General features: G+C 46.7%; 1 protein-coding gene across 4 annotated transcripts in view; it reads right to left on the reverse strand.

The window, feature by feature from the left end:
• The window catches only part of FGF13 (fibroblast growth factor 13), a 334,864-nt gene extending 314,164 nt beyond the window's left edge, over positions 1-20,700 (reverse strand). Inside the window, exons 1-2 of one of the 4 annotated variants that reach the window (XM_090060585.1) lie at positions 20,201-20,700; positions 6,876-6,995 (exon numbers count right to left, since the gene is read on the reverse strand). In XM_090060585.1, the coding sequence (XP_089916711.1) occupies positions 6,876-6,995; positions 20,201-20,249 (169 nt within the window). In that variant the 5' untranslated portion in view covers positions 20,250-20,700. Of the gene's footprint in view, positions 1-6,738; positions 6,758-6,875; positions 6,996-20,200 lie in introns of those variants that run through there. The other 3 variants (XM_090060587.1, XM_090060583.1, XM_090060586.1) reach the window with 3 other exon arrangements.
• Between the last annotated feature and the right edge of the window lie 4,438 nt (positions 20,701-25,138).

Below are 25,138 nucleotides of genomic sequence, written 5' to 3' on the forward strand. Positions count from 1 at the left end.
ACTTAGACCCAGTGGCAAAAATCAAACCTACTAGAATCACGATCCCAGGCAGTTGCCAACACCAGAGGTGAAACTATTGCTAGAGCAAGGTGATGATCCTTTTCCAATTCAGGTGCCAGTTTAGCAATGGTAGAAGGGAAGGGGCAGTGGGAACCTTAAAAAGTAGAATTGGAAGAGTATAACCCAAGACCAATCCACACTAATACGGACAAAGTACCTTCAAGAACTTCATCTACCTACCTGGAGACACAACTGGGTCAGAAAGGAAGGGGAAGAGAGGAAAAAATGAACCAGAAGGGGGAAAAAAAAAAGGAGTGAAAGAAGAGGATTCTTAGAAATACATTAAGCTGCATATTGGAAGTAAAAGCCATTTCAATGATTTTATGACAAAATTTCACTACACAAGAGTTGCTAGAAAGAGATAGGAAAGGGCTGCTAGTAATAGCTATCAGAACGGAGAAGGCATGCCTAAAAGATGATCATTGGAAAGCTTTGATATCCTGACATGCTCAGCTGACCACACTTATTTCCAGCCATAACCACATCATTAGAGGAGGGTGTAAGCAGGCCGTGTCCAAGCCAATAACGAGCAGTCAATGTGACAACAGCAATATCTGCAAAGGCTGGGTGGATAAAAATGCAACAGCGGTATCAATATGAAGAAATTAACTTTGCCTAAGGCAGCGCACTTATTTTGCGCATTCTTTGATAAGAGCCGTGTGCCAGTCACATAACAGTCGAGCACACCGACAACAATACTTCCTCTCAACCTCAGCTAGCATTGGAGAATGGGACTTAATAGCCCAGGAGGCACCTTCCACTCCTCAGTTACTATTAACATAGAAAATATAAAGCACTGTGCTCTTCTACACCTCCAGGAAGTATCAAGAGCACTACTGAGAACAGTGTGCCAACCAAGCTAGCCTGGGTAGTTTAAAACTACACCTATAGAGGAGAGACTGAATCAACATCAGACATTGCACGGGATCAGTGGCTGCTTACCAATGCGCAGGCATACTACAAGCGGACAACAAGGCAATTCTATTTCTAGAACTAAGACCATGCCAGATAAAACCAACAGATACAACTATCCAGGTCTCGACAAAGTCTCCTACTTAATTTGGACATCTGCCTTCCAGTCCAGGGTTTCTTACCATGCTAGTCACTACAGCAAGCTGTTATTCTCTTGTTCCCCAAACTACAGACATCCTGAATATATTAAGGAAGCAAAAGAGAAGATTATAATAATTAAATAGGATGTAAAATTATGGGCAGCTTGGAAAAAATCCAAGGCATAATTTTTTCCCCAGACAGAAATTCTGAAAAGGAAAAAAAGATACAACAGACTTCAACATCAAGAAAGAAAGGAAAGACAGTAAAAGGGGAGCTAAAATATAGGCAAAGATTCTACATCTACAAACTCCTAAGGGGATTATTGGTAGAGATACACCGATATATAAACTGCCTATCGGATCGGCACCAACAAAAGGGAAATTAACATTATCGGCTATCAGCTTTTTTTTCAGCCATTGTAGCTGATAATATTCTCCAATAATTATGCCTTCTGGCCGGGCACCCCAGACACCTGGGTTCCCTCTCGCCTGCTGGGCCAGGGCCCCCCTGCAAGCTGTAGTGACCCCAGATTAGACGGGCCAGGCTGGGCTGGAGTGGAGCAGCTGCTACAGTGTCCCGGGTGCTGGCGCAGCATGGACTGAGGGCTGGGGACAGGGTGGACACTGTAAAAGGTGCCATAAGCTGCAGACGTGACCAGGGCAGTGAGGGGCGGGCAGATCCATCTGGGCCCAGCCCGACTCAACCTGCAACGTGATTCAACCCGCAGTTGATATCGGGTATCAGCCAATACGGCTGCTTAAAAATCAGCTATTGGTATTGGCCAACAAAATCTTTATCAGCTCATCCTTAATTACTAGTAGATTTGGGCACCCACTACTTGTCAATAGGTATCACACAGCCCAAGATTAAAAGTTATTTCTTAAGTAGATGGAAAAGCTAACACAATTCAAAAGCAAGGTAGTAGGGCACTTGGGTATGCTAGATGAGTAATGGTAACTACTGTACTGAAGTAACCTGGTTATCTCTGGATGCAAAATGGGAGCCTTGCTGATACTCTTACACAAGGCTAGAAGAGGGTGAAAAATGCAGAGGAAGGGTATGGACAGGCTTAGTTTTTCTGGAGCCAAGAGGAAAGGGTTCGCTGCCTCTTCCTTGAATCTACAGGCCAAGCTTGGAGTGGGCACAAGGAAAAAGCTGATTGTTTCGCCTACCACCTGTTCATGTATGTGTCTGTAGTGTCCTCGTGGCATACAGAGGCTGCTCTGCCATCCAGCTGTGTTTCCAAGACATTAGGTCTGACCAGCTGCCAGTTTTGGGGTCAGGAAGGATTTTTCCCCCCTGGAGAACAACTGATCAGATGACCCATGGATTCTTTCACCCTCTGTGCAAAACGTCCCAGAGACCCGAGCTTTGTGAACCAAACAGCAAAGACAGGGTCCGAGGAATCCAGCTTTACAAGAGAGTTTATCATTTTATTTGCAATTTGTGGATGACATCCACAGTGGATGGGAAGCTCAAAAGGGCCAGTTCCCAAAATTGGGAACTGGCCCAGGAGATAGGAGATAGATAAAAGGCTCTGCTACCTTGGAGGAAGAACAGCACATCTGTTCTTGGTGGTCTGAAGTACCCTATTCCCTTACATATCCTTTAGCTCCCCCATAAGAAGGAGGGCTAGAGGATGACCCCTTTAGGCTAGGCTGATGGGGGCACCTATCAACTAGATTGCGCAGTAACTAACATAACGCCATGCTGCGCTTGGCATTTTGGAAAATTGTAAGTCCCACCCCCCATCCAAACTTAATAAAGTTGCAGCCTTCTGCTTCCAAAGCCATTCTTGCCTCAGTAGCATTTTCTTGGGTGCCTTGATCAATTAGCTTACATCAACCCTTTGCCACGTGGAGCTTTAATTAATTTACTCAGATCAGTGAATGAGGATTAATTACATCTTGGAAATAATGCAGTGCAGAACAGGGCAACTGGTTTCGCTGCAATGACTGAGGCATTCAAAGTAAAGGCAAAGCTGGTTTCATGCCATATCTCAATTACAGACTTTAGAAACCGGGGGGCAAGCTTCTTTATTTACGTCTCATCGTGAGCTGACCTATTGATTTCTCCTATTAGTCCAGCCAAGTTGCCAAATCTATAAATCCAGCCAGGTACCATATAAACACAGATACTGTATTTTGCCAATAAAGCACAACCAATCAATTGGATCATCAGTTTAAAATATCTAAAATGCTCCTCTGTTCATGTAGGTGATGCAGAAGAAAGATTTTTTTATAGCAGAGTGGAGCTGAATATTTATTAGAAAACAGTTACATCTTACAAAGGAATAATCTTCTGTACTCAAGCTTTTATATCAGACAGGAACAGTCGAAAAAAACCCCAAGGCCATCAGCTGTACTGTATTTCAAACCTGTGTAGTCAAAGCGTCATTTATATCATCTGAACCAAAAGGTCTGATCATTCTTTAGGGACAAAGGTAGTTAAAAAGAAGAAGCCTGGGGGGCGGGGGAAAAAAAGAAGAGGGTTGGAGTGATTGGCTGACTTACTGCTGATGTCACAGTCCCCCCTAGGGAAAAAAAGTGTGAACACCATCAGACAACCACAAACTACTCATTAGACAAAAGAGGTGGATAAGCAGATGAAGGGTAGACCACCATACCCATCTGCAAAACAGCATGTTATACCATTTTTAATTGCAATAGATTATTGGAGTCACTGATGAATGTGCAATCAAAATGCCTGATCCTGCCTCCTTAGCTGGCATAAGCAAGATGAAGCACCTTATCTCACTGACTTCAGTAGAGCTGCATGCATAAATGAGGGCCTGCAGAATCGGGCCTCATGAGCCGAGTTGCCTTATTCACCTGCAGCCCTCGCTGAAGTCAGTGGAGTCCCATGTGTATCCACAAACTACCTGCATATTGCTGAAGTACACTGAGGCACCTACTGGGCGTGTCTACACATTCATTAATGTGCTCTTGCTAATGTGCATTAAATTTAGTACCTCCTTTGTGAGGTACCAGACTATGCACTTTAATATGCGTGTAGATGCACTTTCTGGGAGTTCGGTGTGGATAATGGATTAAAAAAAATATATATCACTCCAGCTAGCATAGTAGCATTTCATTCCTCCAAAAAGGGATCAACAATATGAAGTACTAAGCATCCTCATCCCTTCTTAAACCAGTCTGCTCAAGACCTCATAGGTTCAGGCCCCTACCGCAGTTAGTAGATGCTTTCACCCTAACCCGACGCAAATGAGATGAGGCAGAGTAGTTAACGTTTTCAGACTAAGATGCCGAATACAAAGGTTTGAATCTTCTTCCTCCCGCAACGTCATCCAAATTGATACTCAGTCAGCTATCAGAGTCTCTTATGAAAAAGACTTATTCAAATGCATGCCTGAGTAAAAGCTTTCATAGGAAATTTTTTTTTTTAAATGCTTTAGGCAGTAATAAAAACAGTGATTACTTAGACAGCCTATGGAGTAGGCCAAGGTACTCATAAAAGACACGAAAAAGAATAGGGTAATTGTATTGCACTGAATGTCATAATTGGCTGATGAGTGAACGGTAACAATTTTAATAACTTTTTGAAAGAAAAGTAATGCATATCTTCCCCGCTTAGCTATAGAAATATTATACCTTGACAAACAGCTGATTCCTAAACTTCTGAATGAGAAGGATGAAGATGTGCTGCATTTTGTTGATTTTCTTTACAAATCCATTGTCACTCACTCATTCACTCTGCCAAATGCATGCTCCCTGCCTCCTCCCGAAACGTGTTTTAAAGCAAAAAATGCCAAAAGCGGGAACATGACATGACAGGAAACATGCAATGTTCACTGACAGTGCCCCATCCTAAGTTCTTAGTGATTTTGAATTCTCAGCACCTCACAGGATCAGGCCGTCCATGCTTTCTGTTACTCCACTGGTCCTCAAATCTCTACAGGCTTTAGGTTGACATTACTTCATAGACATCAGGGCTGGAAGGGACCTCGGAAGATCAGAGTCCAGCCCTCCGCCCAAAGGGCAGGAAGTCAGCTGGGGTCATAGGATCCCAGCAAGATTCACATCCAATTTGCTCTTTCTGAATGTAGGTGGTTGAACCACCTCCGATGGCAGGCTGTTCCAGACCTTGGGGGCTTGGACAGTAAAGAAATTCTTTCTTAAGTCCAGCCTGAAACAGTCTTGCAGTAGTTTATGACTGTTCAACCCTGTCATCCCTTGGGGTGCTCTGGTGAACACACATTCCCCCAGATCCTGGTGGTCACCCCTGAGAAACTTGTAGGTGGCCACCAGGTCACCCCTGAGCCTGCGCTTTTCCAGACTAAAGAGCCCCATGGCTCTCAGCCTGTCGTCGTAAGCTCTGTTTTCCTGACCTCTGATTATGTGCGTGGCTGTCCTCTGGACTCTCTCAAGCTTCTCCACATCCTTTTTGAATTGTGGAGCCCAAAACTGGACGCAGGACTCCAGCTGCGGCCTCACCAAGGCCGAGTACAATGGGAGAATGACGTCCCGGGATTTGCTTGAGAAGCATCTGTGGATGCAAGTCAGCGTTTTGGTTGCTTTAGTAGTCACAGCATCACGTTGCAGGCTCATGTTCATCTTGTGGTCAATGATGACCCCCAAGTCCCTTTCATCCGTAGTGCTAGCCAGCGTAGCACTGCCGAGCCTATAAGGATGCTGCAGGTTTTTCCTCCCAAGGTGGAGAACCTTGTATTTTTCAGGTTCTTGTCTACCCTTCACTGGAAAGACAGACTGGAAGACCGATTTATTTTATTTTTTTTAAAAAGGAGATGTTTATGGAATGGGAGGCTTTTAAGGTTAACATCTTTATGGAGTATGAAATTATACTCTGCATTCTCCCCTGGAGAATTACAAATAGCTGCAGCTGACATCCGCCCCCTACAGTCAGCTGAGACCCGAGTTTCTGCTCTCAACGTGCTCTGATGGAGCCAAGTCGTGTTCCCCCTCTGTAATACAGCTGCTAAATTGAGATATTCTTTCTGCACCTCCCAGGGCTGTTGCAAGGCTGAACATGGTTATTGCCTGTAGAACATTCTGCACCAGCCACAGGAGAATCCCAACATATTCAAATGAAAGAGTTGAAAAAGGCCCGCAGAAGCAACGATACTTTAAATGCTCCCTTGCTTCAGGTCAATGGGACCGGCTCTCAGGCTGGTGAGCAAGTAGGGGGACACCTCGCAGGAAGAAGAGATTTCTCCCAGCAAGCGCAGTCCATTGCCTGCCTCGATGGGCCAAATGAAACCAAATGTGGGGGGGATGACCAGCCCCTTCCCTAATTTGATGGACAAACACAATGTCTGTTTTCATGCACATACACCCCCCCCCACCACCACCACCACTTTGATAGAAAGGCTTCTGGATACACCACAGGCCAGTTGCTCACTTTGGGGCAGTTGCCCCACACAGCAACAGAGCAGTTAAGGTTGACTGGATTCGACACTTTTCAAGTGTCCTGGGCCAAGTGGTTAAAAAGAAAGGAAGCCCAAATCTGGGTAGACCCCAGGATACAGCAAAGATGCAGAGCCACATCCTGTGCATGCAACAGGGGCTGGATTTGAAGGGATCTGTGCACGGGATGTAAAACAGGCTTCAAGATGTGGTGCAAATGGGTCATCCCCCCCAACCTTACCTATTCCCTGGGCCCTCGGGCAGGATGGGTGCTGACGTTTTCAGCAAGGGGGCTCATTAAGGTTTCGCTGGAACAGGGAAGGCAGGAATAGCCATCTTCCCATCTACACTCATTAGAAACACCCCATCCTGCCATACCGGTGCAGAAGTTGTAGCCTCCGTTCGAACAAGATGTACCATGTAGCTTATTCAGTCGTGCGGTGTCTGAGTCAATGAGGAAGACACATGATGCAGGAAACACCACGGAGAGATGGGACACTGTAAAGGTGGAAATTAGACTAAATAAGTTTTTAAAAGCCCCTGAGCTCTGGCTGACAAAACCAATGCTTCGGTATGTCATGGATGGCTCGGTCTCACTTTTCTGTTACTGAATCCCTGCTGCATGTTTAGTTGGGGGGGGGGGGGGGAGGGGGAAATCAGCATGTTACATGCGCAACATAAAATGCAAACTTGATCAGAGCTCACTTTTTTTTTTAAGCAAGGAGAAGCTGAATACAGAAAATTATGGAAAAAAAAGGTGTACATTTATTTAAATATGCTATTAGGTTTTTTGTTGTTAATTTTGGGGTCCTATGACCCCAAATGACTTCCTGCCCTTTGGGCAGGGGGCTGGACTCAATGATCTTTGGAGGTTTCTTCCAGCCCAAATGTCTATAAAATCAATGAAATTTAAACTTGTGTGTCTTTCAGCCCAGGTAAAGAGACCAGCTTCTAATACTTTTAAGTCAGGCAATTCAGCTGTGTCCCAACGTGCCTGTCATTTTCCAAGACCAGAACTTCTCTGACATACTCGTGAACACAACAGGATCCTCTTTTTTCCCCCCCACAGTGCAACTCAAAACCTTTTTAAGTGGCATTATAGCATTAGTTTTATTGCCGACGCCACGTGACCAAGTGAATTACATGGCTTCATCTCTAGCGGATGTTCTTTAAAAATGATGTTACATTTGGACAGCATCTTTCACCCTGAAGGATTTGAAAGCACTTCACAGGCAGTCGTTATTCCTCGGACATCCATGAAGTCCCATTCATTGTAATGGGGCCCAATGGGTAAAAGTCAAGAGAGCATGTGGACAGCCATGTAGGAGAGATCTGCTCTCATACCAGCGACAAGCAATCAGCTCAGGATCAGACATACCAACCATCATCCTGCACTGGCATCACTACAAGTCTGGCCTGTCTGCAAGGAAACGAAGAATGAAGTTTTCATTTGAACCAAAAAGGAAGAGTGGAGGAGGCAGGAGACCTGCACAAGAAGCTGGACGTCATGTCATTTTTACCGCAGGCTAAGGATAAATGCCGGGTAGGTTTTTCACTTGTTCTACTCAAAACTAAATAGCCACATTTCTTCACGGAGGATTATAATTGCATTCAATAATACTTTTTAATTACAAGCACATCCCATTTCTTCGCCTGCTTTCTGTTGTGCAGCAAGCACAAGGAATTAGGGCACGCTTTGGCGCACAAGAAAACTGATAAACACGCAGCTTAAAGTAAATGCGTCCACCCACCCAGACAACCAATGGTTTGAAAACCTTACTTTGAGTTAGTCTCATCTACAAACAAAGACTCTTCCTCTCCTGTGCTCGATGGTCACCAAAGGCTTGTGTGGCTCTAACTCCAGTGACACCTGTTCAGGCCAGTGATGTGCCTGATCCAGCCAGGGACCTTTGGTCCACTTATCCAAAACTATGAAGCCACGTTAACTTAACACAAATGACTTCCTCCTCATCTTGTCTTCTCGCTCTGGGTCCATGTCCATCTCTGTGTCAATCTTTAGCTTAACCCTGCTTCTACTGAAATTCTTATTATTTCATCACTTTTTGCCTCAACTATTGTCATGGCTTCTTTTATGGTCTCCATAAATTCATACTCTGCAGTCAGAGAATAGCAGTCTGGCTATTTATTCACTCAAAGAAAGGGTGCTAAATCACCTCCATCACCTCCCCCATCCCATTCCCCTCTCTGCTCTCCAGAACCCATTCGAAGCTAGTCTTCCAGGATGCAAACTCTATACGGACTTGCTACTACTTATCCCTTCCTCTACCTCCTCTTATCCTCCTCTCAGCCGCCTACAAGTCTCAAAGCAACTGGAAACTGCTCCTTTCAAACCTAAAACTATAGCACAGGTGATGTACTTTGAATTCAAGAGGTACGTACCCACACAACACCTCCCTACCTATACTACAGTCTCTCCAAACCACAGAGTCATTTGAAGATCATCATTTCCACCACACCCTGTGCTTCTGATCCTCTGAAGCTCTAGATCCCAGTTCTACAGAGGACCGAAAAGATCGCAATTAAAGATTTTTCATCCTTTAAAAAAAGGCCGCTTTTGTCCATTTTGTGGGATAGTTTTGGTGGGATGGTTTTTCAAGTCCGGAGATAGAAAGATCTAAAACCTGTCCGTTTCTGTTGAAGAAAATGGGACAATAATGACAATTCCATTTCATTCCTAGTCAAAATGAACACAAATTATGAAAACCTCAAAGCAATGAAACAGAAAGGGCATTTTCCAGCCAGCCCTACCTAATCCTCCTCTTCCAACTTCATTGCTGCCTGTGTCCACTCTCCTCCCATCTTAACAGCCTGGAAAAGGATGTTGACTTGCATTCAGTAAAGACACCTAAACCCTCAGCCTTTTTCCTGCTCTCTGTTCAATGCTGTTTTCTCTGTCCTGCCTAGATGAGCGGCACCACACCTAAACTCATAAAGCTTTCTCTTTCCTCTTTTGCTTGGATACTTCAGCTTGTGCCATTAAATAATATATTATTGGCATAATCCTTTAACTCTCTAGGGTTGTTACTGCCAATAACTAAAAAGTAATTGAGTAGAGAGTTGGCAGAAGGGACATAATGAGAAGAGGGGAACTTGCAAACCGGTTACATGGACCTCGAAATTCTGCAGGTTTTTCCCCAACAGGTGGGATGAGGAGCCAAAAAGAGCTGCCTTTGCAGACACTGGCTATATTAAGGGTCGACGGGGAATAAGGAAGCTGCTTGAGCCGCAGCCCAGTAACCTATCACCCACAGCAAGAGCTGGCACTGAATTTCTCTAGCTGCTCCTTAGTTGATCAGACAGAGGTATGCTGCTCAATCCATTCTCATTTACTCTGCCTTTACATGGATGTGAATCCATTCACCGCAGTGGAATTATTCCCAACTTTCACTGAAGAGTCCCGTCTGCTCTACATAATACAAGCAAACAAAAATAGGGAAGCTGCAAATGAAAAAAAGGGAGCCTTCATGCTCTTCTGAGCCAGGAGAAAGCGTATGAAACCTGGTACCTGCTTTTGGCAGCATCTGCGTGCTTTGTTATTGATACACAAATCTCAGAAGCAAGCTAGATTAAGGACATTAAGAATAACGTTACAAATAAAACTGCATGGACTGTACAATTCAAAGGCCTTACAAAGACCATTCTTCTATTTGCAGGGAAATATTACTTCTTCTGCATCTGCAGTTAGAGGAAAACAAGCATTATACTATAATATGATCACTATTATCAATTATAAAATTCAAGTATAGTATATGTCAAGAGTACCAAGCATCTACAACTACCACTGAAACCGAAACTAATGAGAATTTCAACTACTTTCATTGTTCAGCCCCACCACCCTTCCTGCAATGGGAAGAGCTATAACAATTCAAGTATCCAGTCTCTCATACCTTCGCCCTAAGAGTTTAAGATGAACTAAAAATCAGCTTTAATCAGAGGATTGATTTCCTACTAGATCTTAGGAGGAAGAGGAAGAAGGAATTAGAAGAGTTTAGAACTTCCTAGATAATTGCAATGTAAGAGGTTATCTTTTATGTTAAGGTGTCTCACCCAGTCTTGCCCACTTGATACAAAATCCAAATAAACAACTTGTATTGGGAAGTAATGTTATATCAAATGTGCAATGCATGGGAAGATCTGGGAACAGGCCTGACTTATTCTATGTACAAAAGTATTCCCAAAGAAGTCACTGGAACTACTCAGATGTGTAAGGCCAAAAGAGACAGCCCCCTAACATACATTTTTAGTTTTGGAAACCACTGATAGGCTTGTTCTAAACAGAAAGCTGTATCTTTTTTTGGTGCCTGAATGTCTCTTCCAAGCAGAAATAAAAAAAAAAAAAAAAATGGAAATTTTTGCATGCTATAGCATAACTAGAGCTGGGAATAGAGAGGAGAATGCATTGTAGAAACTAAAGAAAGCATTACAGAACACGCCCCCCCCCCCGATTAAACTGCCCTCTACTTTTCCCCTTGTTATTCTTTCCTTTGAAATTTAATTTCTTTTTGCTTTGTTGCTTTGCTTGCACATTCCACGGGTTTTTTGGTTTCATTAGCTGAAACATTATTTATTTAAATCTAAGAGAAATGCACTCCCCACAGCAGAAAAGTGCTCAGGATTCAGTGGTCAAAACCATAAGCATCTACATGCATGTGGGCACCAAGCAAACGTTAAATATAAAAACACAAGTCCAAGAAGTTGCAGGGAACTTGTTTTTCAAAATGCCACGCGCTCCTAATACATTTGGCTCAAAATACCCGATTTATTCCAGTATAATCAAGTAAAAGGCAGCACAATCTTCTCTGAATTGGGAAGTGCCCAACAACAGCCCCTATGTCAAAATGACAGTGTTAAAGGAGAGCTTAATTTAACTCAAGAGAGAACTTATTAACTCAAGAGGGACTCATTTTGAGTGGAGACGTGGAATTTCTCTTATATTTTCCTTCCCCTACCATGTCTCAATCTGTTTGCAGAGATTACCAAGCCATCTAATCACTCAAACAACAGTCGTGCTCCACGAGTCCAAACCTGGAGAAAGCCATGAATCTTTGCCGTTCCTAAGTACCCATCACGATGCGACTCTTTCACACCCAGGGAAGGACACGCTTTCAGGAAGAAGTCACGCAGGCTTGGGTGGGAACATCATTGTTGAAAACTGGTGGTTTTCATGCAGTCCATACCTTTATTACTGCTGCTCTTTAACATGTGTTAATATTTGTTGTTCAAATGCAAGGAGCGAAGAACGTCAGAAACATTCAAAACTTCCCCTGCGTTTCCTAGGTTGGCAGCTTTGCACGCTGCACCCACAGGTCAGGTTCACACCAAACACACGGCCAAAAGATGACTTAAATCATCAAAATAGGCACTGAGCAGTGCACAGGCCTCATGCCGATCCCTTTCAGCAGAACAAAAGTTCTCCAGAGGGCACCCCTTCCAGGAGAAATACAAGCCTTGGGGCCTATGGTAATTTTAGGCGGCTCCTGGAGCTTTTAACCCCAGGTTATGCTCACATTAATACCTTAAATGTGGCTTCAAACACTCATTATGTATCTTAAAGTTATACCACGCCAGGGCACGATTATCTCCGCTTCACACTACCCAGCTCCTGTTCCATTAAAGTGTGGCCACTCGCCACTCAAGTTGAAGTCCTCCAGTACTCCTCACACTCCTGCCCGTCAAGCAGGGATAAAAGCCCATCCTGGCTCACCAGCCCTCTAAGCTAAGTACAGACAGGCCAAAAGCCCAAGGCTGAATCGATTCAATCTTTGCAAGTTAGTCTAAACTGCAAAGATTAAACTGAGAAACAACTGGACACATGCAACTTTGATTCAGGAAATGCAGCCACATGCCTGCTGTGGCTCAAGCCAGAAGTCAGGGTGATGCTAGGGCACAGCTTTCTGGTGCCTCCTCTTCTTGCTGCCCCCACGGTCTCTGGGATTTGCAGTCCAGCATCACAGCAGCAGGATTCTGCAGGGCTGCTCATCACTTCCTCTTCCTGTTTCCAGGTGCCCCTGGGATTTGTATTCTGCAGTTGCAGCCAGCAGTAACTTTTAGTAAGTTAGCAGGGCAGGGCAGCTCTGTACTCGGGGAAGGGTACAGAGCTGCCCTCCCTGGCCCCAGACCCCAGCTGGGGTTTGCCTGGGGGCTGTCCCTGCCTCTCTCCTTCTCCCCACCCCCCAACCCTTCTCTGCTGGAACAGACAGCCCAACCCAGCCCAGCGCTGGAAAACATGCTGGGATCCTGGGGGACTGTGATTTAACTTGAACCAGGAAAGGGGTCTGGGACAGAAGTTTCATAAACCCATTTGACCCACATCAGTGAAGCCTGATACTACATTCAACCAGGTTTATCTTAAATCAGTTTCAGTCATTTTGAAACTGGTTTATATGCACCAACCTTCTGTTCTGTTACAAGTTTAAACCAGTTTCCAATCACTTAAACCAGTTTGTGTGCAACATCTGGCCCTAGCCCTAGTGACAACTCATAGCTATGGCTCCTAGCCCTGCTCCTGCTCACCAGGTCTGCAGTGGCAAGCCCCAGCTGTGCAGAGGGGGCACAGAGGTTTCTAGACTAAAGGTGCAACTGCTCCAAGCCCCAAGCTAGCACTACCACGGATCAACATTTGTGCGGCTCACGGTATAAGGTGCAACAAGGTCCTAAGTGCGCTGGTACCAGGATCAGTGTTGCAACGGCTTATCCCCACAGCCAGCACAGCCTTTGAAAAGCACTGAGTGGTTTCTCAGATAAGTCGATAGCACTTTCCTCCCCTAATTTTAGGCTTCTCAGAGCTCTTTCTAATTGGTATGGCTTCCTCCACTTTATCAATCTGAACCGTCCCCGCAAAATCAATTCTGCTATTACCACATCAGTCACAAGTTAGTCATTTGGCAGTTTGCATGGCAAGAATGACAAGGAAAGGCAGCTGATGGCATCAGAAAACATCCTCACCTGTTCTTCCAGTTGGGTAACTGCTGAGTATCCGAGTTTAGCTTCTCTACTAAATATAAGTGCAACAGCAAGAAGCACCAGCTCAAAGATAACGTGCGCTCCCTCTCTCCGACTGAACTGTGGTAGTAGTACCTGTAAATACTAGGAGGAAAAGACCCTTTCCTCAGCTACGTTTGAACCCCAAGTATGTCCCCAAGGCTTTCTTTCCCCAGTGACATGCTAATTATTAAAGCAGCACTGGAGACAGTTAACCTATAACGACCCTCTCTTCCTCTAGCCCTGACTTCATCTCACACTCAGCTAATTAGGTTGACAATATCACTCTTTTTAGATTTTCTTCATTAAAAAGACTGAACTGTTCCCTGCTTTGGGAGGTCTCTCTCATTTCCCTCCCTTCCCAAAACAAGACATATATTCCATCTGCCACCAGATCAGATACCAAAACCTAATCTCTTGCCTAAGTGACCTCAAAGAGAAATTAAAAAAAATTAAATAGTTTACACTACATTTTTTTAAAGAAAGCGTCTTGCCAAGTGAGCTCTGACAATGCCAATCTAAGGCAAATGGCGAACACGCAGCTTTTTAGTCCACCACAATAGTGCAGAGCTTGCCCACATCAATAGTCAAGGCCCCGGATCCACAGCCACATTCAAAATAACCTTAAAGTCCACAAGGCTACTCTCTGTAGGTGAAAACCGTCAGATCTCCCATATAAAAGTCTTCCAGATCAGAGCCTTGAACAGTTGTCTCTCTCAGCATTTATAAAATGCCAGGGTAATTTAAAGTACCATATACATGATTTATAAAGCTAACAAATGAAACAGTTTACAAGAATCTAAGATGTTATACGGCTTTCAGGGGTAGGCTAACCAATACCATTTTCCCTGCTTTTACTCCCAAAGGAGATAAACCCAAATGGATCACATGAACTATAAAATCACCTCCAATTCTGAAATAGGCGGTAGCAGCAAAAGTGCAGACAAGGAGAATGAAATGCCCGTCCGGCTTCCTACTACTCTACAGTGCCTCAAGCTCAAGGGGGTAACATCAGTGCTGCTGTAGAAAAATCACTACAAAGCCTATGTGAATACATGTAATGAGGGGTCTGCTAAAGGCCGGAAGTGGCAACGCAGAGAATATATGGATGACCGAGGTATGGGACCTTTCTAACGGATCTGCTTAGGTTGACCAAAAGCCGCTGTTTTGGCAGCTCCCTGCAGGGTTTTGGGGGGCTATTTTTTTGGAGATTGCTCTCCAAACTGAAAAAGAGGCACACAAGATTACTTTAAACTTAATCCTAATCCTCTTTCAGAATGACAAAGGGGTCACCTTGCAAGAGTCCATCGCCACAGAGCAGCGAAAAGACTGTAAATCCCAAAGTCTGGAATTGGAGGGGCTACAACTGAGGACTAAATAACACAGAAAGAAACTTTGATGCCACACTGGGAATGCTCAGGCACCTTCACTAGGAAGGTCAGTTCCGGTTTTTAATTGCCAGCATCCTATAGAGATGTGTCACATGACCACCCTGGGGTTTATAGGTGTGATTGCATCTTTTTAGGAGGAGTCTTATTGTATTTTCTCAGGACCAAACGCCGTTACAGATAACGAGTCAGAACAGGGGGTAGTTACCGTAAATATTCCCAACACGAGCATGCTAACAACCACCCACTAATTAGAGCCGATCCCACTGCCAGACACAGCTCCTACTGATGTCAATGGGAATTTTGAACGGATTGGGAATTTAGCCAAGAAATGAATATCTGTTGTCCCCAGGAATGTCAATATTGGGAGGGGGCAGAGCTTGCGTCAGACTCGAGTGATGCCTTTGCAGTGGGCGGTGCACAGATGCCTATTCAAAGCGTATCCGAAAGTCTCAAACAGGAGCCACACAGATTCCTCGTGACATGAAGGAAACAAAACCAAGCCCCTGACTTTTAAATGCTCCTTCCTTTGTGCCGTTAAAAGGATTACGATACAAAAACGAGGACTTTGGATGCGCAAGGCAATAGTAGCAATTGGCCACCCGAGCTATTGCTGGCAAGTATCTACCAGAACAGAGGATCGAGTTCATATGTCAAGCTGTTGTGGCTGATGGAGGCTGCCAGCATTTCATTTTTTTCTGGGATGTAAAATTGGCAAGCCGAAACTGTTGATAAAAAAAAGAGGCAGAGAAAACTCCTTCCACCTGATCTGGCAGGCAAGCAGAGCGATATTTAGAAACTGCTTGCCCTCCCCCATAATATTTCAGGCTTGCCAACTCATTTTGAGTCAATGGTCTTATATCTAGAGCGCTGACAAGTTACGCTGCCTTTACAGGGCTCTTCTTCATACCCTCAAAGCAAGATACTGCCTCACGAGCAAGTGCTGCAGCACAGCCAACACTTGCTTGCAGCAACACCTGATCAGAGGAGCAACAACCTCTTACCAGCAAGATTTCCCAAGGAAGATTTTCTCCTGTGCCATATGCTCAGAGGATGCTCTCTAACAGCAACAGCCACTTAGAAGCAACGTCGCACCACGCTCCTATAAACAGGTATTGACTGTACGGCGGCAAAGGAATAAGCCAAGGATGAGAAAACTGCGGCTGCTGCTCTGATACCTCGCTGGGTCTGCAGGGCACCTTGCTTTTCTAGGGGGTTTCTGCCAGTCTGGACTCCAACCCACCTTTCCAGAATCCTCCCCCTTCCTGCCAATGGTTTCAATATGCTGTTTGCAGACTGGAGCCATCAAGTGAGAAAAATCCTTGCTCCATTTGGCTTCCTTGGGAAGGAATCAGAGCCTGTATCCTGCCATTCTGCTAACGGAGGCTTTGCAGCTTCTGTAGTTACCAAACTTTCTTGCAATCAAAGCAGATTACAGGCAACCCCCTCCACCCCCCCCAAAAAAAGCGGAGCATCTCTTTGAATATAGGAAGGCTGCAACTACATAAATTAAAAAAGGGGGGGGGGGGAAAAATCAATAAATAAACCCTGACAATCTTGTGTTCTGGGTTTTTTTGTTTTTCCTTTTCAGTATCTTCAGACCGGTGCACGGAAATGAGAAGCTTAAGCCAAATGCAGCAAGTGACTACCACCGTCACACAAGGCAACATAAGCTCTAGGCGTTGTGACCTGATCCTGCTAACTGCAGCTTCCCACAGAGTTCAATGGGTTTCCCTTCAGACAATAACGCCCTGCGATCCTATACACTCAGGCTGAATATTATTTTTTTTATCCACAATGGAAAAAAAAACCCAATACACAACAAAACTTTTCCCTGGGCACCCATCTGGGATGCTGTCTGTTCAAGTCGAAAAATAATTCAAAGACTCCCTCCGACAAAACTGCCAGCGAAAGAGCTTCAAAGACAGATGACCTAAACAAGGGGGGCCAACCTGCACTACACGTGCTTGTGTGATGCATGACAGATTGGTGAGGGGGACAGGTGGCACAGAGGTAGATAGGGCAGGGAGCAGAAAGCAGAGCAGCAGGTCTGGCAGGGGGCACAGGGCAGGGAGTAGACAGCAGAGCAGCAGGTCTGAACCGTCGTGGACCTCGACAGTCACCTGCTCTGCCATGCACGCACCACCTCTGCTGTGTGAAAAACACCACAAGAAAGGAGAAAAATAAAAAATAAAAAATCCAGCTGTCCCTGTGCTCAGGGCTGGGTTTTTCTAGGAGTCACCTCTTTACCGTTTCTGGCATTCATTAGCATAGCTGCAAGCAAGCCATTTCCAGTGGCCAAACTAATACTGCAAGACCCCAGAGGCTGAACCAGCATTTTCAGAGCATCCAAACGCCCTGCAAAACAAAGAAATGCAAGATCCAGCCCTGTGTGTGAAACAGCCTGCAGAGGTGTTCGCTTCTCCTCTCCAATATGAAGCCACTGCTTTAATACGCGGCCAGGCAGTTTTAATAGCCAGGGATGTGAGCTGCAATATTCGACCAGACTTTCAGCAGACCGGATTGCTGCCCTACCCAGTGATACGGAAGTGCACACACACACACTCGCATTTGCACATGCACTCTCTACCAATAAAGGGGGTGCAGTATTACAGGGGTATCTAACACAGTCTAGATTCAGACAGCAGAAGTTTAGAGCCTAACTGCTGTAGCATTTTTCACAATTTAAGGGTGCTTCTAACCTTCCTTCATTATGTTAATTTACAGGGTTTACTCAGGCTGGAATAATTCCCGCCCCCCCTCCCCCCCCCCCGGTGCTGCATAGCTGTTTTTAAAAGCTGCAATTCTTTCTTTAAACCAAGCAGTTGCTGCTGGGGTTCAGACTGGTCGTTAGAAATGGGGCCTCTGAGAAGCGCCGAAGCCGATGCTTGCCTCCACCTCTGGGAAGCGTACAAATAAGACAGTTATTTTTAAGTCCAAGATCAAATCCCTCCCTTTGGTGTATTCCCTTACTAAAAACCACCAGGGTTACACCAGCATAGCCAAAATACTAGTGACCCAAAATGCTGAACGCAAGTGCAGAATACTCCTAATGCATGCCTAACTCCCCCCCTAGCCAGCATTCACTCATCACAATACTATTTTAATCAGGCTCTGCTTCATGGACCATGAACTTGACCCACAAGTCTGCTCGAGAGGACTGCAAGAAAAAACAAAACAAAACCCACAACAAACCGTTATTTTGAGCATAAAAGATTTCTGCTTCTGTTTCAGAGAGAGAGATTCATATCCTATTAACTCTATGAAAACAGCTCCATCATGCCACTTAATGTGGAAGCACAATAAACTTGAGCGCTGCTTTTTTTTCCCTCCTTACGTCTAGTGTTTAAAAATGACAGCGCCTAACCCCCAGAATGAGAGGCAGAGGAATCTCTCCGAAGGCAAGCTGAGTGTCAGTTTACACAAACAGGAGAGTGCTCTTTCCCATTCTTGCACGAGGCATAATTGCGTCAGCCTTCCCAGGACCGGTTAGCCACCGCAGATGTGTACACACATCTGTTGGTAGAAGTATACGCGGGGACAAAGTGCAGGGAAAGGGAGAAAGCCGGAGAAGCAGCCATCTCCTGGCTTGCAAACAGTCCGGCACGCAGAGAGGAGAGCCAGACTATTTTAAGCGTGGCTACATCAGTTTTAAACATTTAGCCGGGAATGTCATCCCTGTCAATCACCGCCAGAAACTTTGACAGCTTCGAAGAAAAATCAGATTCAAATGGGCAACCGGTGGCCAGAAGCCTCCCATGATGACTATCATCTCCCTCCCACTGCCCGGGGGCTCTGCCCATCCTTCAAAAGTAGTTTGCACGCTACCACCCTCGCCCACACTGCTATGGGAATATCCGGCTTGCTTCCCCTGACCCCCCTCTGTTGCATCTAATGCGGTGCACGGCCTATGTAGTCACGTGGGGTGAATCAGTATGGAAAATGGTGAATACTGATTTCTGTGCGTGCACCAAAAGGAAGAAAGAAAGAAAAAAACCACCCTGTCACGCCTTTGTAGTTTGCCTCAGGGCACCTGGCACGCAGGCTTTATGAAACATTCCCACCATAGCAGGCAGAGGCTGATGAGTTTAACTCATTATGGGTCAGAAGCCCCATGTATTTGCCCCTGCGTTTGGAAATGCAAGTCTGCTGCACACCCTAGATAAAGTCCATTTAAAATGTCAAGTCAACATGTCATGAAAAGGATCTGCAGCCCTTGAACTAACATTAAAGGCTTGAATTACAAAAAAAACTGTACGTGTTGCACAAAGGAGCAAGCATGACAGGGTCTTATGGTACAAAATTATAATGCAGGCTTATTATATACAGTAACGCCTTAAAAATTCATTCTGCATTGCTCATTGAATTATTTTGATACATTTTAAGTAAATAAGGCCCTTCACTGGAGCTGGTAGTTACCAGACTTTGAGAATAAAGTACTTTTTTTTTTTTTTTTTTTTTTTTTAAAAAAAAGGAAAAAAAAAATATTTTAGGGAACACATTTGGACCACGGACTTCCCTGAAAACGACTGGAGAAATAACTTCTCGATATCGGGTGAGACTCTGCAGCTAGAGGGACGAGCTGGATTTAGGAAGAGCTTTAAACACAGAAGCAAGTTGACAAAACGCAGCGCTTCTAGCACGAACTTCCCAAACCAAGAAAGCGAGCCCCTCAAAAAGAGAAAGTCGAAAGAAAAAGCGCAACGTTAAAACGGCAGCAGCCGCTCGACAAAACGGCCGGTCTTGGGCCAAACGTGCCACGACCCCAGACAACGCGCGGATGGGCTTTGTCTCGTGTGGGAAGCTGCGGTAGGACGGCTGCTTTCCCGGGGTGGGAGACACGGGAAGGGCGGCACGCTGCCCCCGCGAGTGGGTCCAGGCTACCGTGTCTAACGGTTCACGGACGCGCTGAAAATTGAGAGTGATGCTGCCGGTTACAAAGGCTACGGCAGGCACATAGACAATAGCTGCTTGGCCAAACGCGCTCACGCAGTGCTCCAAACCCAGCCGCTGCGGGTCACCTACCGCGGGGTGGCATAGACTTAATACTGGCGGGGGGAGTCGGGCTCCCGTCATCGCCTCAGGGGCACGGGCCTGGCTGGGGCTGCCCCACACGCCCCCGGAGCAGGGCGCAAGGAGCTGAGGGAAGCGCCCCCCACCCAGCCACTGGGGCCCCCCGCCGCTCCTCGCCCCCTCCCCGGGCCTCCCGTTTCCATGGTTACCCAGTGGCCACCCAGCATCCCCCCGTGAGGGGGTGCCCCGGGGACGGATTCGGGGGCGAGGGAAGGAGCTGGGGGTGGGGGGGGCACTCACCCTTGGAAGCATCTTTCTCTTCTTTAGGCTTGATCACCTTCCCGCTCATAGATCCCAGCGTGCTCGGGGGGGTGGGAAAAAAAATCCCCCGGGAGACGCTCGCGCTTCAGGAGACCCGCGGCGGCGCCGGCCCGCGGGCCCGCTCGGCTCGGCGAGCTGAGGGAAGAAGGCGGCGGCGGCGGCGGCGGCGGCGGCGGGCTGGCGAGCGCCGGGCAGCAGCGAGCTCCTCCGCCCGCCGCTCGGCCTGCACGAGACAAAAGCCGGCGGCCCCGCCCCCCCGCGCGGCCCCGCCCCCCGCACGCACACCCGCGGCGCGGGCCAGTGGGGTCCCCCCCACCCCCGCCCCCCGGCGAGGCACCGGCCAGTCCAACAGGCCGCGTGGACGCTCCCCGCGCGGAGTTTGAAAATCGAGATGCGCCCAAATGCTCACCCCGCGGTATTTCGGGGGGTGGGGGGGAAGGAGCAAGCGGAGCCCCCCCCAGCAGCAAGCGCAAATCCCGGGATAAGAGCGCTGGCCAGCGAGGGAGCAGCCACGCGGTACCTGGCGTCTGTGCGCGCCCTCGGGCAGGGGGTGGAAACCCCGGCCGGGCGCCCCGCGAGCTGGGGGGAGGAGGGGGCCGCCGGTCTCTCCCGGCGGGGCAGGGGTGCAGGCACTGCGCAGCGCCCGGTCACAGGGTCTCTATTTTTAGTGCGAGCGCATTCCTGCCCCAGGTCTCCTCCCCTCCCCGGCGGCGCAGGCAGGCCGGGAAGCCCCCCAGCTCCCCGCCGGGCCAGGGGCAGGACCTGCCTTGCCCCCCAAGACGCCGGAGGGAGGTGCCTGTGCCAACAGGTGTGGTGCGGGCGCAAGGGGGGGAGCAGGTGCCGAAAAAATTAAAGTAAATAAAATAAAGGGGTGAGGATGGCCCATGCAACCCCCCCACACACATACCCACAGGTTGCAATGCAGGTGCATTGGTGTGCAGTGCTCCGCTGGGCGTTTGCAAGGGGAGGATGCTGGCGTGGGGACAGCTGCCCTGGCGATTTGGGGGTGCTGACAAGAGCAAGGGCGGGGGGACTCCTTGCAGTTGCACGGGGCACTGCAGGAGCTTGCAAAGAGGGGGTTGGGGCACTGGCCCATCTGCTTGCTCCCTCACTACATGCATGCTCCAGACCTAGGACGTGGGGAGACACAGCCATGGCTAAACCCTCCCTTGGCTCGTTGGCAGGCTAGGGGAAGACAGGAGCAGGGATTTCCCTGGGGCTTTGGGGGTGTCTGTGAGGGAAAAAAAAAAAAAGTCAGCCCCATTTAGACTCGGGAAAGAAGGCTGGGGTAGAAATGCGTGACTCTCCTGTTCACCTGTTTCCATCTGGGAAGTCGGTGGATACAGGCTAAGTGCAGCATTGTGCCGGGTCCCTCGCACAGCGGGCTGCGACACCCTTGTTTCCTCGAGCCAGCGTGCAAGGACTCGGCATGCCTGCCTGGGCGATAAAGCTTGGAAGGCTCTCGGGGCTCTCCGTGGAGTCTGCCAGCCTGGCATAATACTCTGTAAACCACCCAGCAAGGCAACGGTCAGGACAAATAATGCGACTACTTGTCCCCATGGCCATACCTCTCTCCAACTTGGGCTACTGACAGAGGAAGGAGAGATGTGCGATCTTCTCCGGTGCCAATGGGCCAATATTTGCACAAGTAGCCAGCACAGTTGAACAATCTCAATTTCTGTCTCAGCCAAGACATTTGGGTGTTTTTGGAGAATAGGCACCACTTTTCCTGTTGACTTTGGCTGGAGTTACAAGTTACCTCCCAAAATCCAGCCTCAAGTTGCCTACTCAGAACAAGAGACCGCTTCAAAGCATTCATGGTAGCGCTTCACTGCACATGGACAGTCCTCACTCATGCACACGGACCCATCAAGGTTTGCGGGACTGCTTGCCTGAGGAGTCCTGCCCCTGTGAACCTGTTAATTCAAATAAAACACTGAGCGCAATCAGCACCACCTGCTTCAAAGAAACCACACCTTGTGCCAGGAATGTACTTAGCCTTCTGCTTCCCATACCAAACACTGTCTCCATGGGAGAGACGGAGTTAACAAAGCTAAAGAAAAAAAGCAAAATGCTAATTAAAGTGCTAATGGAATACAGCATGATGTATTCAAAATGTAAGGAACTGAGTGCCGTGCCAGGAAAACCACAGTGCCTCCTGTAACCTGCTCAAAGTGAGTCTAATTTGCACTTAATGCAAATCAGTCTTAGTTTTGACTAAAGCAGTCCATTGGGTTTAGCCACCCAAGCATCGGCGTGACGGGAGGAGCTGCCCTTGCCAACAGGTGTGGTGCAGGCACAGGGCTCTGTGAGCTAGGAGCGGGTTCAGCTGGTGCCAGAAAAGGAGGGGCAAAGATGGCATCTTCATCATTTGGACCAAAACCCTGCAATCTCCGATTGATTTCCATCACAAATTCAATAATCACCACCCCTCCATCAGACTCTCTTCTCAAATACTCCGGCGTCAACATTTCCTTTCTAGATTCGATGATCACTTATCCAGAACGGCCCTAAACACACCAAGCGGATCCAGATCACGCCGAGACAAGAAACGTAAAACCAGCCAACACATCTCCACCCCACAACAGAGCCATCACCAGTCCTGGGTCTTACAGCTGCACCTCCAGAAATGTAATACGTCTCATCCATGGCACTAAGCGTCCTGATGGAAGATATGTAGGTGAAACCAAACAACTGCATACCGGGATGAAAGCACACCGAAAATCTATCGAAGATGAGAATACCTGTGGGGTCACACTTCTCACAAGAAAACCACTCTCTCTCCAATCTCTCAGTTTTAATCCTCAAAGGGAATTTACAAAACACCTTTTATAGACGAGCCTACGAACTTCACTTCAGAAGTCTACTGGATACAAAAAAACATGGACTAAATATAGGCATTGGATTTATGGCCCATGATAACCTGCCTGCCGTCCAATAAGCCCAGGTGAACACTCTACATTTACCAGGTCAACCTTCTCCTTTCCCCCACACCACTTACCTGTCTCACACCCATGGTCTCTGATCCTCACTGCCACACATTTGCATTTTCACAAACCTGCATTTTGCACATTAGCTTCTACCCCATCCAGGAGAGCACACAATCACCAGTAGACTCTCCTTATGCCTGAAGAAGGGTGTTTGTACCCAGAAGCTTGCAAAGAACAATTTTTCCAACTATTTAGCTGGTCTAATAAAAAATATCACATCTATCCAAACAACCTTGTCTGCCTTAATGATTGTGACAGGGGTGTAGGTTGTAGCCGTGTTGATCCAAGGACACAGGCAGACAATGTTCTTTGGGTGAGTCTGATATCTATTATTAGACCAACACAAAGAGTTGGAAAATTCATCTTTGTAAGCTTTCGGGTATTAACAATTAACAATTGTGAGGCACTTGGATACTGTCTTGGTGGAGACTAGGTATTGCAGATCATTGATGTACAATGATTTTTATACATGTTCCTCTGGATCCAAATGGAAATATGCCTGTCTAATTAGCCAAATAATCCAATTACCTATGTATAGTCCTTACATGGAGTTTAGTCCTCTGGGTAAACCTATAGGGCCATACGAGTCAGCAGTTACAGAGAAACAACTTCATATATTCAGAGAGAATATAGATGGCCAGACAAAGAGGAAGATATAAGGTCTTGATTTAGAGGAAAGGCTGGAGTGGTTCATCTGGACAGCACCATAAACTAGGATGTGCAGGGTTTTAAATTTCTCCCGAGAAACCAGGCAAATCTAAGTCCAAGAGGAAAAAAAAAACCCCACAGACACACAGTCTTAGAAAAAGTGAGAGCTATGGAAAGTTGATCAACTAAAGAGACCTCACCGATGGGAGTAGCAGGAAGCTGTCACAGCTAAATGTGGCATGCATTTTACAGGGGAGGGGGCCAGCAAGTGAGCCAATAAAGTGTGAGCTTCTGATATTGCACGGCCACTTTTCAAGCTTCATAGACTCCGAGGGCAGGAGGGACCAATCTTAATCTGCACAGCAAGGTTGTTCACGTTACAGGCTGCAAATAATACGTGCTAGGCTCGTGCAGCACCCATACACGCACACGCCGAGTGCATTTGAAAGCCGTGAGCTTGTAACAGCACAGCTCAGGAATATGCAGTTGGGAAGCAGGAAGGTAGAAGAGCTAGGCACGTTTTGTTGGACATGTTGGCTTTGGGGCAGGACTCTAGTGAGAGTGTCGTTGCATCTGTCCTTCCAGAAAAATCCCTAGACCATTCTGCGCTGTTCCAGACATGCTGGGACTAGAACTGAGCTCCTTATGGATTTGCAAACCCTAACTACCTTGATATAGCATTTCCAACGGCATCAGAAACTCAGGCAGTTGTGCAGCTTGCTCACTCAACGTTCACTCGAATTACACAAATATTTTCCTACCCCTAATTAAAAAAAAAGAATAATAATACACAGGTTTCCACTTCCTGCTCATTTCCCTTAAGAATATTCCTTTCGTGGATGCACTGGTTCACAAAAGATGTTCAGAATTCACCTCTATAACATTTCCCAATTCGGTTTTTGAAAGAGCTGGGCAGACCATAGTAACTTTTGTGATCATGTTTCTAAGTCTGTTTCTACTCATGTCTGTAGTAACACACTCATTGCACTCAGCTAGCACAACTGAAGAATAGCGAAAGGGATACATTCTCCATAATGACATTTTCTTCTATTTTATTCAAAATGACTTCTTCTTTTTTTATGTCGCCTAGAATTTGGCAGTGCCCATCACTTCGATAGAGCAACGTCCAGCCACCCATCGGCAGTGGTTCACGAGCGCTCCTTCCAAAGTCTGCCTGTAACAGACTCAGACAAACCCCACTTTTTGTTAGGTCTTGATGCTGCTAGCAATGAAAAAAAAAAAAGGGAAAAGGACGCTACCTTTGATTCCTGCTTGTTCT

The sequence above is a fragment of the Crocodylus siamensis genome, chromosome 8, assembly GCF_052110815.1.
Source record: "Crocodylus siamensis isolate JL-2025a chromosome 8, ASM5211081v1, whole genome shotgun sequence".
NCBI lineage: Eukaryota > Metazoa > Chordata > Crocodylia > Crocodylidae > Crocodylus > Crocodylus siamensis.